The 12,538-nt window shown below is 32.8% G+C and overlaps 1 protein-coding gene across 10 annotated transcripts in view; it reads right to left on the reverse strand.

Moving 5' to 3' along the window:
- LOC108689930 (probable phospholipid-transporting ATPase IA) overlaps positions 1-12,538 on the reverse strand; it is a 40,208-nt gene that overhangs the window by 1,754 nt on the left and 25,916 nt on the right. For 7 of the 10 annotated variants that reach the window (XM_018196918.1, XM_018196914.1, XM_018196917.1 and 4 more), the window contains 19 exons: positions 10,143-10,375; positions 9,885-9,983; positions 9,689-9,799; positions 9,348-9,595; positions 7,856-8,136; positions 7,483-7,777; positions 7,161-7,384; positions 6,711-7,084; positions 6,509-6,646; positions 6,272-6,424; positions 6,002-6,199; positions 5,822-5,921; positions 5,499-5,743; positions 5,298-5,423; positions 5,068-5,208; positions 4,853-4,971; positions 4,634-4,768; positions 4,459-4,563; positions 1,596-1,693 (listed from right to left, as the gene is read on the reverse strand). In XM_018196918.1, coding sequence (XP_018052407.1) covers positions 1,596-1,693; positions 4,459-4,563; positions 4,634-4,768; positions 4,853-4,971; positions 5,068-5,208; positions 5,298-5,423; positions 5,499-5,743; positions 5,822-5,921; positions 6,002-6,199; positions 6,272-6,424; positions 6,509-6,646; positions 6,711-7,084; positions 7,161-7,384; positions 7,483-7,777; positions 7,856-8,136; positions 9,348-9,595; positions 9,689-9,799; positions 9,885-9,983; positions 10,143-10,375 — 3,423 coding nt within the window. Of the gene's footprint in view, positions 1-1,595; positions 1,694-2,400; positions 2,433-3,618; positions 3,859-4,458; positions 4,564-4,633; positions 4,769-4,852; positions 4,972-5,067; positions 5,209-5,297; positions 5,424-5,498; positions 5,744-5,821; positions 5,922-6,001; positions 6,200-6,271; positions 6,425-6,508; positions 6,647-6,710; positions 7,085-7,160; positions 7,385-7,482; positions 7,778-7,855; positions 8,137-9,347; positions 9,596-9,688; positions 9,800-9,884; positions 9,984-10,142; positions 10,376-12,538 lie in introns of those variants that run through there. The other 3 variants (XM_018196922.1, XM_018196921.1, XM_018196919.1) reach the window with 3 other exon arrangements.

The following is a 12,538-nucleotide window of genomic DNA, read 5'->3' on the forward strand; positions in this document are numbered from 1 at the left end:
ATATACATACTATTTTAACTTATATTATTTTATTCATTTTAATTTACTGACAAAAATGACGAGCTAATAAAAAATTTGTCATCTCGTAACTAGATACTATAAAGTCGGAGCACAAAAACTTTTGTATAACACATAATACATAAAGCATAAGAAAATCAACCAATCAGAATCTTCTATTATTTTATTTCACAGAAAAAAAAAAATTAAAAATTTTGATTGATTTTTTACTTATAATAAGAAATTATCTAAACTTTTAAGTCTTAAATCGTAAAAAATTGACCAATTACAGTTGAATATGACATAAAAAATAATCGAATATCATTGATCAATTTCTTATGCTTGTTTCTACCAATGTAGTTTAATTTTAATCGTGGTTCAACTAACTCTTCAACTTTTTCTGCACTGAAAAAAAATATAATTAATTTTAAATATATAGTTCATTATAAATATAATTATTTAGTTGAATACTGCCAATTAAATATTTATTAAATATAATTATATATTTATTTGATACAAGAAATGTTAATTTAATTTAACAATCATTTTTTTTATTGAACAAATATTTACTTACTGTAAGTAAATGTTTAGTTTGGCAATATTAAACTAAATATTTATTAAAATTAACTATATTTTTTTTCAGTGTAATTCTAAAAATTAAAAAAAAAAGATAAAGAATTTGAACTAAGATAAAATTAATCTACATTGATAGAAACGCATTATAGACTTAAAATTTAAAACTTATAATAGTTTATTGTAAATAACCCATTATGCATTATGCGTCATGCAAGACTGTGTTCTTACCCTTAAAGGTCGCAGCAAGGGAATCAACCAATCGAAATTCTTCTTTTCCTCTTTTATGGCATAAGAAGAAAGAAAAGATTCTTAATTGATTCGCTTATGCACTATGCGTTATGCAAAAGTCTGTGCTGCGGCTTTAAACGGAAAGCACAAATTCTTGCATAACGCATAAGGTATAAGAAATTGAACCAATCAGAGTTCTTTATTTCATAGAAAGGAAAGAAACGAAGAACTTTGATTTGTATATTTTCTTATGCATTACGTGTTATACAAAAGTTTGTCTCCGTCATAAAGTTTGTATTTAAAATAATGGAAAAAGAAGAACTTCCAGTACACCTGGCGCAATGCATCGGCTGCTAAAAAGTATATATTTCAGCTACGAGATCAAACATGGTGCATGTGCAAGAGTGTGCAATTAAATAATAAAATTTAATGAAAACACGTAGAACTCGTTCAAAATAGTAACTTAAAATATTTTAGGACGGCACTCATCGATAAAATAAAGATAAATGGACGAGACGAACGGACGGACGAGACGAACGGACGGACGAGAAGAACGGAAAGCCGGTGAAATTAAGCGCGTGCTCGTATTAGAAATAAAGTGCGAAAAAGTAAAGTATATGAAGAAACACGTTAAAACAATTTACCCCAGTAAGAAAGTAGTTTCGCGAGGGTTATAAAGTTGTCGGAAGGGTTAATTGATTTGGAAAATCGTTAAGGGGTGAGCCCGATCCTAGGCATCATAAATGGGAATATTTCCGGGCTGTGTGCGAGTGTCTGTGGAAGAGACAACTTACGTGATAGCTCCACCTCGACATTGACTCTGGAGGCGGCGTTCGAGCGCCTGGTGAAAACGCTTTTAACATTTTTCAGCAACCTCGCCGTCTCGGTCAATCTGTAAAGCCGGGCATTCAGCAATGATTTAAAGATTCTCGGCTGGCCGGAGAGAGCTCCTCTCACGTCCACGCGTCGCATGGACAACGACAAATTATAATTCGTTCTTTATTTTTTCTCAGTGTCTATCTTTCTAAATCGTCGCTCTATATAATCTCTCGCTTTCGGGATATTCTCGGCCGACAATGCTTTTCCAAACTCAAACGCGAAACTCCGAGTTTTCTTTTTGTTTCACATCGATGGATATTACGAATACGTGATAAGTGCGATACAATTACTGTGCAGAGTAAAACAAGATGAAAAATCAAACGTGAAGATCGTGAGGGGTGGATGTTAATTTACTATAAAGAGAAAAATCGACACTACTCTTATTAGAAAATTAATTAATTAATTAATTATGATAATTAGACATGCGCGCTGCTGATAAGCAAGGTGTATACGTATGCTATCGCAAGCATGAACAAAGTTATAATTACTGCCTTAGGAATTGTGAATTACTCCGGGACATGAGAAAAATTGCGTGATTGCCATTTTCAAATCGCTGTGCTCTGTGCTTAGCCTCTTTTAACCCAGCGGTACATTAAACGATCATGCGATCTCATTAATCGGCGGTGTTCTCGCTTGTTTGTAATGTGAAGAGAAAGAAAAAAAAAAGATATAAGTAGGAGTACTGAGAAATTATATACTGGGTACTGGGGAAGTACTTACACCTCGCGAGATCGGCGATGGCATGCACAGGTCTGCACGGGATACCACGTAAGAGAACACATCAAAAAAGACCGCATTAACGAACGACAAATCGTTTACAGAATTAGTATAGTAGCTGATACACCGTTAATTCTATAAGCTCTATTTACTTGAAGAATACGGTCAATGTGATGCTACAAATGCTTTGAAGTATTTTTTAATTGGCCATTTAGTAAAATTCTTCTGATTGGTCAATCAAACGCTTCGAAATGCTTTGTAGTAAGACTTTGATCGTACTCTAAGAGAATAATTGAGAGGATACAAGGACTTCTAATGCTATATAACTCAAAATTTATCCTAAGATAAAGGTCTAAATATACCGATGATCTAGCTCCATTGGAATATTTTATGTGCACGTATGTATACAGTTATAAAAAATAAGGGACTGATTTGCTGTCAATACGTATTATATGCTACAGTGAGAAAAAATATACTGAATTTAATAAAATATTTGTTTGAATAATACTAATTTAACATTTACGGTAAATAGTATTTACTAAATAAAAAAAAATGATAGTTAAATTAATAGTTCCTATACCAAAAATAAATATACATTTATATTTACACTTAGTAAATATTTAATTAATACTATTCAAACCAATATTTATTAAAATTTAACAATTTTTATCTCAGTGTAATAGGGAATACATTAATTGATGATCCTATGTAAATCATGAAGGATATGTAAAGTAAATTTTTAATTTGAAACAAAAGGCAGGATTAATAATAATGATAATGATAACAGAAAATATATTAGAGATACAATAGAACCTGTAGCACGTCACCGTATTATAATGCATTATTTTTTACAATCTTGCAAAATAATGCAAATAATTGAACCGGGAATGAAAGCCGTGCAAGAGATTCTATTAGATATGATATATTCAATACATCTAAATTAAATATATACAATTATATCTACAATTATTAATCATTATAATTGTATTCTTTGAACATTACATATCAAATATAAAAAAAAATATAAGAAATGCATATATATTTTTAACATAACTCAAAAAAAATATAAATATTTCTGGATACGCAGAGACTAGACAAATAATTCATAGTGCATACGTATACAGAAAACTGTGCTGCATAAAGTTCAGCACTGATCATTTTATATGCACAAGATTTATTACGTTAATTCTAATATTGCACTCGAAAGGAACATGTGCGCGCATAGTAATCGCATATACTAAATGCTTACTATATTGGCATTCTTGGAAGACTGGAATATATCGGATGGATGGGAAGATTATTCAGGAATATGAGATTTGAAGTGTTGCGGTTGATGCATGCTCGGAACGGTGCGTAAACCACGAGCCACGTGCTACAAACGGAAACACTCTCAGCCTACTGCGTCTTCGTCGCGGATAGATCAAGGTCCAATATCGATTTAACCATCGCTTCGTCGACCTCCTGTCATAATTCATATTTATCCGCTCAATTAGGAGGCAATGATATTCAAGTAAGCATAATTAAAGGTTTGTCATTTCAAAATGCACTCCGATTAACACGTAAGCGAACAGACAAACGACAGTTAGTTTAGGAAAATCAGATAAGTTTCCCGTGATTAAATTAGATTAATAGTTGTTACATACATGCACCTAAATGTATCAAAACATAAAGGATTTTTGTTCAGTTTTAGTCAAACCACTCAGGCACCAATATAAATCTATTCTCAAATACAAACAGTACGCGATAATGGAGCTAGAATCTAGAAAGCCATGCACAGTTTCGATAAGTCAACAAAATATATATGGTCATTAGAATGATTCATGCATTAATAGCACCAATAGAGTATTAAATGTTTTTACAATGTACGCTAATTTTTTCAACGAAACAAATTAATAATAAATCGATATTTTGTTTATCGGGCAGCCTAAATCGTCGATTATAATAATGCAATCTTTCGCCATAATCTGAATTAAATGTTAGAAAGCATTTCTTCTATCATTTAAAATGCCATTTTGTATTTTTTATGTATTAATCTTGGATAAAAGAAATGAAGATACTTACGAACTTCTATAATCCTGATTGTTGAATATATCACCAGGATCGGACTTCCTAATTTCATTCTCTCGAGCTGCTTCCGTTACAGATTTCCAAACTGTATTCTTCACTCTAACAAAATAGACCATAAGTATAAAATGTTATCGTACAAACGCGCGCCTTTAGTAGTAACTGTACTCACGCTTTTACTGTGATATCCAATAGTAATACCGCGATAGGTATTAATATAAGTCCTAGCCAAAAAACAGGCGATGAAAATAACATTTTATCATTACCCAGCATTACAGCACCAACGTTTAAGACGGGCCAAAAATTACTGCAACAACAAGAATGCATTAAATGTATTACTTGTTGTTAATGCATGAAAGTGCATAGCAATGTTATGTCGAAAGAATCTTACCTATATATAAAAATAAATAAGAACCAAAGTATTATAGACCCCCACGTCGCCAAATGGGTGACCCATGTCCATGAGTTTATTATTAGACCCGCCTTCCCGCATACCGTTACTACAACATACTGAGAAACCACACGCTATGTAAGTAATCTTTTTCATAAGAACTTTCATAAATTTTTTCTCTCATAGAATTACATAATATAAAGGATTATATTCACCGTATAGACGAAATTTCCTAATAAAAGATAACCGCCGTCTCTACCGTTTGCCCAAGCAACGTCTTGCTTCAGAGCCATTAGCGGCAGCCAGTATAATAGTGACGAATGAATTAATGCATTTATAATCCATACCCAAAATACCTATATTTAAATACGTAGATACATTTAGAAACGTCTCATTTTTTTTAAACTATACTATTATACTTCTAAATTTAACACTTTATATTTACTTTAATATTAAAGAACGATTCGCCGTTATTCTTCGTCGCATACAATCCTGGATGGGCTAAATGAGTTTCCGCGGAACATACTTTATCAAAGAGACCCATAGCTAACGGAGGCGCAGCGGTAAAGACCTATAAAATACACCAGAGTCATTGGAAATTAATTTTATTAGAACAAAATAATTTTGTATAGTTTTTAAAACTTACCACGTTGTAAAGCCCAATGGACCATCTTTCGAAAAGAATCTGCCCGGACCAGCCGGAATAGATGGCAAACCATAATTCGATAACATATAGACAGATATTCTTGTAAAATGAATATAAGATTAATTTACACATTCTGCTGTAATTCCAAGAGCCGTGAACAAATAATAAACGTTTCAGAAAACGAAATTGTGCAATGGAGTAATCAGAGGCACAAGCCGCTTGAAGACCTTCCACGCCTGAGATACCTACAAGAAGCGAAACATCGCAATATTTTAATGACAAAAATATTCAACAAAAATTATAATAGGCACAATAAAACTTACCGACGCCAATGTGAGCTTTCTGTATCATAGCCACATCGTTTGCGCCATCCCCGATCGCAAGAGTCACCGCTTTTTTGTTACTCGTGATTAAATCAACCACCTAAATTGTCAAAACATTTGAAAGAAATTACATTTGCAATTGATTATATTATGTAAGTTCAAATAGAATTAAACTGTTACCTCAGCTTTTTGAATTGGCGATACCCTGCAACAGATAACAACTTTGCAAGCTGAACACAATTCCAAGAACTCCATCCTGATGTCGCAAGACAAAGCGTAATCTAATGTACTGCCATCTATAATCAGGGCTACGTCGTTTTGGCATTTCAAATCAATCCCAAAATCAAGACAGCGTTGAATGATGACTTCCCTCGTTTTCTACGATACATGTTACGTAAGGCATTTTACGTTAGGTCGACTGAAAGTTTAAAACTTTGATCACCTACTTACATCCAAAGAAGATTCATTAATAATATAAAGTGGCATTCCATGTGTTATCAATTTACACGAGTACCCAATATTTATGGCAGTTTCCTGCTTATCTCCCGTCAATACCCAGACATGGATATCAGCTTGTATAAAAGCTTGTATTGTTTCTGGGACCTGAAATTATATAGCATTACAGAAATTCAATAAGACATTACAATTCCATGTTCAATTTTTTCATCATTTAATAGTATTCCATACTTGATCTTGTAGTTGATCTTCAATTGCAGTTGCTCCTAATAACGTAAGTTTAGTCTCAATAAAATTCGCAGCTTGTTCCAGCATACTTTCACGATTCCTAAGACTAATTGACGCTTTATGGTATGATTCGCGCCACCACTATAAAAAATTGTCGAAAGTTCTTAGACAATTTATTAACTTCAAAACAAAATAGAATACACACCTGGTAAACGTTATCAGGTATTTCTGCGGAGGCGAAACAAAGCGTCCGTAATCCATCGCTGGCAAAGGCTTCCAAATGTTCTAGGGTCGTCTCACGAAAATCCGCGTGCTCTAGGTCAAGATCGCTAGTTTCTAAAGAAGTCGACATCAATCTTTCGTAGATGACTGAGTCTGCGCCTTTGCAAAAAATCTTAATCTTTCCCTCAGGCGTTTTCACGATCACAGACATACGCTTCCTAGCCGAAGTGAATTCTATAACGTTCAGGATTTCGTAACGCAACGTCTCGCCTAAAGCTACAATTTCCACATAACTGGGCGTCCGCGTATCGAACACGTAGTTAAATTTACGTGCTCCATCCACTAGCGCTCTTTCATCTAACACGTAGAAAAAAGAATGTAACGTAATTCGTTAAACAACGTATCAAGCAAGAATTTCGCAAACGATTCTTACCAGGAGACGCTGCGTGGTAGATTATGGAGTCATCTAATTTTTCAGGAATAACCGTGTGGCAAACCGACAACATAACCATAAACTCATGAAGTATGATCGCGTGCTCCGCTTTCTTCTTATCGATAGGATTCGACAAATCGCGCACGGATCTTCCTTCCATGATATCCTTAATTAACTCGCAGCTGCTATCACTTGTACTTTCGTCATTTAATGGATTTGGCAAACTATAAAATATTAAAAATTGAGCATACAAATTAATATTCGATGTCAGTATTATAAGTTCCTATGGCAGAAAAAAATATACCATTGACATGAAACTTACTCGTACAGTCTTCCACCGATCGAACATCGCTTAAATTCCATAACGTTTTTCGTAAGGGTGCCAGTTTTGTCTGTGAATATGTATTTAACTATCCCGAGTTCTTCATTCAGATTACTCGTACGAGCCATCGCTGGAGTATCCGTCTCCGGGTGATACATTTCTATATCCATATTAATAAACGTGGCCTGAACAAATCTCACTACTTCGAGCGTCACTTGCAACGATATCGGTATTAGATTATTGAAGAGAATAATAAACGTCAGTAGATTGAAAGCGAAGTTCTTAGTCATTTCTTCTGCAAGGAAAAAAAGGGTAAAACTTGAGTACTTCTTGAGATGCTGCCAACAGAAGTTCGCCTGTACCATGCATTTACCTTGTAATCCCAGATACCAGAGACCTTCTTTGTTGGCATTCGTCCACATGACATTGAATATCGCGGAAAGAATGCACAACAGAAGAAGTATGAAAAATAGCATCAGTGTCTGCGTGTTGATCAACCGATCCAAAGTAGATCGTTTTAACGGCGCTGTCGTGGTATTATTCTGCATGAGTTTCGTGTCGTGTCCCGTGTATATCACTACACCAAACACCCACCGCGTATTCCGCAACACCGCGCCACGGAGTAATAATTGATCGGGTCCTAAAGCTACGCTCCTGTGAAAGAACAATGCCGCTTGTGATGTAATAACGCATTAACTAATGCACGACATGAAGATATAAAGACGTTACAACAGATGTCATTTTCATTAATAAAAATACAAAACGTGAAAAATATTTAAGACTTCGTAGTTGATAAATGACGAATTGACATAACCCTGATAAAAATTTTTCTCAGAATTTTTATAAAAATTGTGAAGCACATTTTTTAGAAATGTTAAGAAGTCTACCTACATCTTTTCTTAAATCTTTTCTTTGAATGCTCATTCTTTTTTCAGATTTTTTTTTTAATGTTTCAGCGGAGGCGTTACGACCACCTTCTATGCTGGAATTTACTTTTGCGTCTCATCACAAGAATTGCTAAATCTCTGAAGCTCAATCTCCCACCAACGGCAACGAACAAACAATTAAAAAAAAAAAAAAAAATTCCACCAATTTGCATATACGAATATAATAAATTTAATATTTTCTTTTGTAATAATATATTTAACGATTAATGCAATATATTATTACATTTTCTGGCTTTAGTTTTTGAAAATATATTCTGATTACGTCTTCAATTGTTATGTAATCAAGACTGATTACGTGATCAAAACTGTTCGCCAAATCTTATTCAATTGACATCATAGCTAAATCGCATGATCGCGTATGCGTCATTGTATTTCTCAGATAATTTTTTATTATTTTTAATTTTGAAAAAGATGCCTCTGCAGTTGCCACAAACATTGGCACTATTAATAAGCTCTGTAACGCTATTGTTAAATTTGAAAAGATTTTTAGAAAACCACTTTTAGCTTTCATTTAAAATGTCAAATAAGGTAGAGCTTTATATATATAAGAGCGCTGCCTATTAAAATTTTGTGTCTCTCCAAATTTTACGCCCTATGCTGGAGCGCTGCTTAGTGCTTCGTAACGCCTCCAAATTATTTCAGAATATTTATATGTATTTTAGAAAAGATATAGACTTCTGAAAATGTTCCAATTTGTATAAAAAAAATTTGAGAAATTTTCTAAAAAGTTATTGAATTATTCAGAAATTTTAAAAAATTTGTTTGAGAAATTTAGAAAAAAATGTTCACCAAGAAATCCAGATATGAGAGAATTTCAGGATCATAAATAATAATAGATTAACGTAATGAGAAGGAAAATGCGCAATGAGAAGGAAATATAATTGAAAGTATTTTGCACATGCATGTTTATGTTCTTACTGTTTATTGGTCTCCCGTAAGACTCCGTGGAACTCATACAAATGTCTATTGGGCGGCTCACACTGGATGTTCGCGCGAAAATTCATTAATTCCGCGGTATCCAAGAGATTGGCAGTGTCGGGATGGGCCTGTCGGATTTTCAGATTCGTCTCACCATCCAGGTTGGCGGTCTCTATGAAGGACATACCCTGCGGCTCCGACGATGACAACAAAATCAAGTCAGCAGGGAAGAAAGTGTTGTTGTGAACCTATGCATATTAAAGAGAGCGATTCTAGCGGGGAGGATGTAACCGGCGTTAATTATTATCACATGAATGATCTTGGCGAAAACAGGGAGCAACCTTAACCACATCGCCGACGGCCACGGCGCGCCACTGTATCCATTGCCAGCGCCCTTCTCTCAGCACCTCTACTTCCCTCATATTTATTTCATCATCTGCTCTATGTCTTTTCTAAAAATTGATAAATATGTAAAATATATTTATACAATTATTCTAATAGTCATCATAAAGAAAATATGATAACAAATATACGTACAACATCCTCGATTATCTCTTTCAAAGCGGATACACTAAGGATAAAAATCAGTGGAACTAATGTAGTCCAACGTCCTGTCGGAGACACATCTGGTATTTGCTGAAAATTTAAATTGAAGAAAAATGCTTCCAATACATATATAATATAAAGATCCTTTCTTTTACTTAGAAAAAATTTGTGAAAAAATATTATTAAGGAATTTCGAATTTTCGTTCGTTGTATCATGTCACATTCGTAATATTTCTGTACGAACTTTACCTGCATAAGTGCGATGAACAGGAAGAAACAGTTGCTGTAGCGACGGAATTGTTCGAACAGGAACAGGGGTACGAACGATAGAAATGAGTATTTCGCGGTAGTAATGTGATTGTTTTTATATTTCGCAGGTTGATGAGGGGCATTGACGAAAATTACTCTTTCTTCGCCATCATTCTGTTGCGTGGCTGGTTGATCATCACCCTGTGAGCCATTTTCCGCTCTTATCGGACCAACTATAACACAAAATGCATTCAATTTTATATGTATCGTTTCTTTGCAAATACAACATTCATAATCTCAGTATTAAATTTTCCTTTTTCATTTAATTCAATAATATCAATAGTTATATATGTATATCATTTATATATGTATAACGTGTCTCGTAGTTATAATCTATATTTATGTTTAACTTTTCTGTCTGAATCTCTTTGACTTAAAATATAATCTATTTTCTTGCAAATATTTTATTAATTATTTTAAAACTTTTCTCTCTAGTATCTGATAATTTTATCTATTAATGTAAAATTTTTTTTCTATAAAATTTTTCATTCTTTAGAATTTTTTTTATTATATTGACCCACAAACAATTTACTTCAAAATAACACAATTCAATTAATAACGTCAAATAACATTTTTTAAGTTATGTCTTTTGAAGCAAAGAAACAACACGATCGTATAATAAATTTGAGTAGAATTATTTAACAGGATTAATCAATAATTTAATCAAATATTTAATTTAACCAACAATTTAATAAAACGTTTTCCATTTCCTATGTAATTTCTTTCCATAAACAAGAAAATCTCTTACAAAAGATTCGTCCAATTTATCTTGGAAAGAAAATCGAACAATTTTGCATAGCCCGCAGGTTTCTCCGAGTTTCTATTATAGACTTGCATTTTTCCACTCGTCAGATACAGAAATACATCTTCGACCGAAGGAAAGGTTAATGTAAAGAACGTAGTCACGCTACTTTATCGAAGATTTCGATCGTAAGAGTGTTATTGTGGCCAGACATAAATGACATTCGTATCATGCTATTTCTTCTATAGCCACCAGCCGTGTATCGTTCCGCCCACAAGCAGCGAACTGACAGTTGCACCGCGACACAATTCGCAGCAAATGACCACTATTAAAGTATTATACATAGCTCGCTAAACTTGAAAGATAAATAATACGGCTGCAAGTATCGTAGTGTGTTCTTGGCCGATGCGCAACGAGCGCAATTTACACAAGAGTCCTCAGTTTATCGTCATGCACTTACGTAATTTACATTTACCATTTATTGATTTATGCAATATTGACTTTATATGTTTGCTATGTACGTATGTATGTACAGATGATTACTACATTATTTTTCTTTCATTATTTTCTCACTATTTTTCTTTATTTTTCTTCAAAACCAGATAAATAGGAAGAATTGAATAATTAAATAATATATAATGGTCAGAATAAAAATACTGGCGCTACGTTATTTGTATCATGTTTTTTTTTTAATTTGGCAATTATATCATTCGATAGAGCCAAGTTTCAGCTTTGAGAATCTATTTTTTTTAATTGCAATACGACGATTTATCACAGAGCAATCAAAGTTAAAATGCTCCTTTTATTTAATTCGTAACTCAGTCACAAAAAAATCTTAGAAACAATTTTGTAGAAATTTTAAGTTATCACGTTAAAAAATTGAAAAATTCGCAAATTTTTTTTTAGTATATAACAGGCCCACAAAATAAGAAGAAAATTTCCTATTTTATTCAGCTCGTATAGTTTTCATATAAAAATTACCAAACTCAGAAGAACTCAAGACATAGTGATCTTTTAAAAGAGATTTTAAGCTTTAAAATTATTCTTTTTTAAAATTTAAATTTTGTTTATTCTTAACAAAGTTACAGATGTTCGAATTTTGAAGTTCATAACACAATACATTTTGGGTTTATTCGGATTTTTAATCGGATATATTTTGATTTTAATACAATAATAAAATAGAAGAAATTTCTCTGCATTTGATAAAATAAGTTAAAATCTATAAATAATCTCTATATATTTAAGTACAAGTAACAACAATTCAACATCATTGTAAACATCAATAACATCTCGTTACATTATAATAGAATTTAAAAACGTATGACATTGTATATACCTGTTCTCTATATTCTGCAGAAATGGATTTTCACAATTTTAGAACACTCGCTGCCGATTCGAGAATACGACTACGTCAATAGAATAAAAGATAAGTAGTCGCAACTGAGATAAGTACGCTTAATTAATAATCCAATGTGTACTTTCATCTATGCTGCCATTTAAAGAGATAGACTTTGACGTATAAAAATTTAAATGATTAATTACACTTAATACATAATAATTACTGTAATATAAAAAAATTATATATTATATTTTA

The sequence above is a fragment of the Atta colombica genome, unplaced genomic scaffold, assembly GCF_001594045.1.
Source record: "Atta colombica isolate Treedump-2 unplaced genomic scaffold, Acol1.0 scaffold281, whole genome shotgun sequence".
NCBI lineage: Eukaryota > Metazoa > Arthropoda > Insecta > Hymenoptera > Formicidae > Atta > Atta colombica.